A 5,753-nucleotide genomic window follows, 5' to 3' on the forward strand; every position below is an offset into this window, starting at 1 on the left:
CTGATGTATATATAACACAGTTTGTTGAGGCGCCAATCGGCCACACTGAACACAGTATCAGCAACAACAACATTCGAGATAGCAACATTACAAATGGGCCAAAGAGGTGGTGCTGGGCTGCTTAAAAGGTCAATTTCAACAGCCATCCCCTCTTTTTTCTCCTGCCCTCAGCTCTAGTAAGAGCCTCTTACAGTACTAACTAACTAAGCTCTTTATTCAACACAATCAAGCCGCGGTGAATCAGGAAAATAGGTCCACCTACCAGAATCACAACAACGAAGATACCGTGGGGCTGTCAACTGCAAGACCCATGGTGTTAAGTCCATTGTCGACGTAAACAGTCGAGCCAGTGATGGCAGAAGCCAAAGGAGACACCAGAAATGCTGCCGTATTCCCGACTTCATCTGTTCAACATGCCAACATTCTTATAAGATATCATTTATTAGAGAAAAGTTTCGAAAATAAAACAAAGGAAGGCCTCAGTGAATTATATGTAGACAAGATTTTTTTTAACCTGCCAGAAGCTCCTTCTGCAATGGTGCGTTGACATAAGAGTACTCGATCATCTTCTCAATGAATCCAATTGCCTTGGCGGCTCTGCTTCCCAGAGGACCTACATATGCATCCAATAAAGCACAATAAAGCAAATTTGATACACTTGCAAGTATTGCTGAACTGTTAAAGCCATATAATTAGTGAAGACTATGTAGATGGTATATTCAAGGGACGTAAAAGCCAAACAAAGCAGAATACCACAGACCAGTAATGTAACTATGACATGTTTAAATGGCTTGAGCAAACATCCAAAAAATATTGATTGGTTTCTTAGGTAGTAACTAAATTGTAAGAGATGCAATTTAAGTGAACTCATTTATTCTGCTAGCTTTCCTCCAAGATGAGTCAGCTGTCGGAAACAGTGTTTCTTTCGAAGAAGGATACCTGCAGATATGGTGTTCACTCGGATTTTGCCTTTGCGTCCAGCTTCAAAAGCAAGTACCTACATCAATTTGACGAAAAGCCAAAATTAGTATTAATAATGCAAAACAGAGACCTCATTAAAAAAATGTGCACTATTATCATAGAGATAATCCTACTTTTGTATCACTCTCAAGAGCTGCTTTAGCTGAACTCATGCCACCGCCATATCTAAGCAAAAAACATTAAAAAAAATCACAAGCAAAGATAGCTTGAAATTTAGCTTATCTCCATAAATCTTCCAAGAAATATTACCCAGGAATTGTCCTTTCAGATGCAATATATGTTAGCGAGATACTAGCACCACCTGCAAAACATTTTAACACATGAGGCAGTGCAAACATAATGGCCATGCGGTTCTGTCCGAACACACATTATTTTATTAAGCTGAGCACAGTTAATAAATGGTCAAAGAACTTTTCAGCACCAAGTTCCATGCAAATGTGGAATGTTTAACAAGCTAACAGCATTTCCACTATGATTCACAGGCAAACTAAAGCTAAGACAAGACAACTAGCAGGAAAAGAAGGTTTGATCCTAGAAAAGTGGATTTTATGCCAACATGTCATGTGCACTATAAGTTGTACCACAGAGGTTGGTACTTGCTGCATCAGGATTCATTATAGAGGGTAGAACCAAATTTGAAACAAAAATAAAGCATGAAAAGGTCTGAAATTAAATAGAATGGTAGTTGGATTTGTACAGTGAAAAATACAGTATGGAAAGTAACTATATGAATACTAGTATGGTACTCAAGGGATGTACATTACCTGGATTCATAATAGGAAGGAAATGCTTAAGTAAAGAAACAAAGGAATAACTGGATGCTGAAATTGCAGCAAGATAACCACTTCTTGAGGTTTCCAGCAAAGGTTTTGTAACCTTCAAGCATAAAGTTAGGTGATTTTTCAGTGAAGGTGCTACAAAAATATTGAGTACAATGTCATGCGCGTGCGTGCGCAAACACAAATGTAAAAAAGATACGGAGAGGCTACCTCAGGACCATTAGCAAGAGAATGCACAAGAATGTCAATGCTGCCATATTCCTTCTTAACTAATTCGGCAGCTTCCTGTCAAAAGAGCAGATTCATATATTAGTCAAACTCATGATGTTACAGAACGGATCGTATTTGTTAAATTGGGAGAGACGCCAGAAGTGGAACATGCATTGCAATGAGTCCCAAAGGACTAATATATATATTACTACAAGAAGTATGGCCCTAGCTACCACAAAAATACCACTTATACGTTACTGCCCTTACCACCTCAAATTCAAGGTACATGCAACAGCGTTGATTTTGGAAGGAGTGAGGTTTACATGATATAGTAGAGATAGTTATAATTGTGTCCCTTGTAGTCCTAACATGCACTCACTGTTACACTACTAGCCTTAACAATATTGTGCATGATGTTGTTTTGAAGCAAATTCAAAAACTAGGTAGTTATATGATGGGGATGGTTTCATAGACATACCTTCACAGTCCAATTTGACGATCCTGCATACCTTTTGTTTGTTTTGACCTAACATAGTGAAATACAATGTTCATCAGAAAGCCATTCTAGAATTAAACAAGGACATAGAAAAAATAGAGCTTTACATCTTCAGGAACATCCTCCGGGGAATCATAGACAGCATCCAGTGGATAGACTTTAACAATCTCCATAAGAGATCCATCAGGCAGCCTGTACCAACAGCAAATTAGTCAACTGTAAAACGTTAAGTGTTTAGAAATATATGGTGCACCGACTAAAACTAGAAATTGATGGAAACTATCCAGAACTATAGTACAGACTTCCGTGATTCGTCAAACTTTCCACGCCTCAGGCTTGTCTCGAATATGTTAAGTGCCTATCAAAGGTACAATTATGCATGAGACAATTCATCAACAAAAAGCTTTCAATATGATGGACACAAGGGTCAGATCAACATACAGGCACCCATGTACCAACAAGAATTTCAGCCCCAGCTGCGGCAAGAGCCTTTGCAATTGCCCAGCCATAGCCGTTATCATCAGCAACCCCAGCAATAAATGCTCTTTTCCCTGAAATATCACAGTTGGACGAGAAAATAGTGTAGTAAATGAAAAGGTTTCATGCTATCTATCAAATCTATTTTTCCAAAAATTAATGAGTTACACACGTTCTTAGTTTTTTTCTAGTACGAGAGCATGAGCACCATTCCATATTTGTAATATGCAAAAACAGTAATATTAAATGGACCTGCTCTAAACATATTTACATCATTTTCATAATGTCCGCAATCCATGCGACTACCATAACAGGATTTGTTTAGGCGACAGATGGTGTGATACTGTGATCAGTATCCAATAATGTGCCAAATGACAAGACAGGTACAATTACTGTTAACTGGATCATGCCTCCGTCTCAGCAAGCAGTAAAAAATTATGCAAACGCTAGTGACAAAAAAAAATTGGATTTGAAGGAAATGCATTCACGTTCACCATTCTCCAACAAATAAAACTACATGGAGTTACTATGAAACTCCCCGCTAATTTTGGATAAACTTTTGGAGTACCCTGGGTAGTAAGTTGAAAACCAACTTTCAGGTAATGTCATTTAGAGCAACATGGTTTATTTATCACCATTTTGGCAAACAAGCGATAATACAGTCCCCAAGAAACCGACTTTTCAGTTGTTGCCGATAAGAGAAATCAGGATCATAACGAATTAGTCTAAATAGAAGGTTCAAATCTATCAAGTGCACGCCTATGTCGCTAAACTCCAAATTAAGCGAATACCATCCCCTATGCACTATAATAAACTTATAATGAACCAAGGATGGAATTTCAGCAATCAGTTGAAATGGTATGCATGAACCTGACTGCGTAGGAAAGAGAGCGGCATATACTAATAGGTGAATGATATCAACTAGTAGCAGTGCACTAAATCTCTACGAATATCCCACGATCCGATAGAACCAAAACAGAATTACAACAGGATGTGATGTGGAATTATATATATTTTTTCTTCACATGCATAGAAGTACCAAACATAATTACCACCATTCCTGACACTGCTCACCTCTAAGATCGATGGGCAGCCCAGAAGAGCTACCTTCTCCTGACACCGCTCTTACGGCGACACAAGAACCAAGAGACCTAGAGCAGGAGATCCTGGGACAGCTCGCGAAGCTACCAGCGCCGAGCGCCAGGTTGATCCGCAAGACGGCCGCCCTCGAGGTGAGCATACTCTGAGAGGCCGAGACGCAGGGGCGTGCGGCCAGCATCTGCGCGCCGGCAGTTGCACAAGGGGCCATCGTCCGTGCTAGCAGCTACCACCAGCCTGTTCAGCAGAACACCACAAATTCATCACAGCAGGAAAGGATCTAGCGACAAGGATATAGGCTTGGCCCGAAACAGCGACGCCGGCCGGAAATGGATGACCAGCTCGCAGATCGTGCCCGGAGGATCTCGCCGGGCGAAACCAGCCGGCAAACGGCGCAGGGCAGCAGGCGGGTTTCCGTAGATCGGGGGCGGAGGTGAAGTAGTAGGACGCGATGGCTTACCTCGGGAGAAGACGGAATGCGTGAGGGAGGGATCTGGGTGGGGGAGCACAGGGGATGCGCGTGCTGTTGATGAGCGCAGCAAGGTGGCGGCGATTCTGGAGCGGCGGGGAGAGCAGGTGGGAGAGTAATAGGGAGGAGGGGACGAGGGGGTTTTCGATGAGACCGAGGGGGAGAAGAGGGTTCGGTTTGGCCAGACCGCCGGAGTAGCTGAGAAACCGAGGGAGCCCTCTGCGTTTTTTGTTTTGTTCCGATAATGTTAGTTGGCGAACGCTCGCTGGAGTGGAGGTCCCAGCGATAAAAAAATGACCCTAAGGATATGTTTTGGTTCGATATTTTTTACCTGTTATCCTATGACGACGCATGATTTTCTAGAAAAATCATCCGCCTAACCAGCCGTTAGATTAGTGTATTGGTGGCCATTAGATGCAGCCACGCAACTGCAGTAGCAGGTCAAGCGACACCTTCAATGGAGCGTGGCTGGCACCCCACAAAGCTTCATTGCAACAGTATGGCGCGGCCATAGCGCCAACGCAGCATCGACAGGGTCCGACGAAGTTTCATTGCAGCCTCGGCGAAGCTCCGACCCGACACCAACGGCGGCTGGCGAAACTTCATTGCAACTTTGACGAAGCTTCATTGCAGCCCCGACTATGCTTCCGGCGGCCCGACATTGCTCCACTACAACTTCGGCGATGCTCCAACGTAGCACCAACGGTATATGGAACCCGAACGCGTGGCTCGCTACGGACGCAGCTGATTTCTCGAGAAATCATCCGGCTGAACTAAAGTGATTTTCTTATCCAATTATTACACCGATTACCTGATTCGACTAAACATGTTGGGGAGTACTAGGCGCCGGCGCGAGCACTAGCGCTGGTCGCAGGCTGACCGCCCAATCTGCACGGGGACCGTCAGATCTTTTCATGCAACATTTTTATCTTCATGCAACAAATTTCGACGCTATGCAACATTTTTCGTAACAGTTGCAACAAAAAAATTAATTATAGCAAAACGAATATCTACATGATCGTAGCAAAAAAACGAAGAAGATGATGCGTGGTAGCAAAAGTTAAACGTCGGTTGTAGCAAAAATCTACGTGACGTGTATGCAACTTTTTCAGTGAACGGTTGCAGCAAAAAATGATGCCGGTTGTAGCAAAAAATAACACGGTTGTAACAAACGTCAAAACGCCGGTTGTAGCAAAAATTCAACGAACTCGAATTGCAACCAAACGTATATGCAACTTTTTTA

The 5,753-nt window shown here is 42.6% G+C and overlaps 1 protein-coding gene across 1 annotated transcript; it reads right to left on the minus strand.

Annotated features, from left to right (window-relative positions):
- Positions 1–261: 261 nt before the first annotated feature.
- LOC123407454 (enoyl-[acyl-carrier-protein] reductase [NADH] 1, chloroplastic) lies at positions 262–4,713 on the minus strand. The gene is made up of 13 exons (XM_045100590.1): positions 4,502–4,713; positions 4,018–4,278; positions 2,908–3,017; positions 2,769–2,824; positions 2,574–2,658; positions 2,449–2,496; positions 1,971–2,045; positions 1,746–1,857; positions 1,231–1,282; positions 1,095–1,146; positions 940–997; positions 515–613; positions 262–404 (listed from the first exon to the last, which is right to left on the minus strand). The coding sequence occupies exons 2-13, from the start codon at positions 4,250–4,252 to the stop codon at positions 268–270; spliced, it is 1,119 nt and encodes a 372-aa protein (XP_044956525.1). The 5' UTR covers positions 4,253–4,278; positions 4,502–4,713; the 3' UTR covers positions 262–267.
- Between the last annotated feature and the right edge of the window lie 1,040 nt (positions 4,714–5,753).

Source organism: Hordeum vulgare, chromosome 7H (genome assembly GCF_904849725.1).
Source record: "Hordeum vulgare subsp. vulgare chromosome 7H, MorexV3_pseudomolecules_assembly, whole genome shotgun sequence".
In the NCBI taxonomy this organism is placed as follows: domain Eukaryota; kingdom Viridiplantae; phylum Streptophyta; class Magnoliopsida; order Poales; family Poaceae; genus Hordeum; species Hordeum vulgare.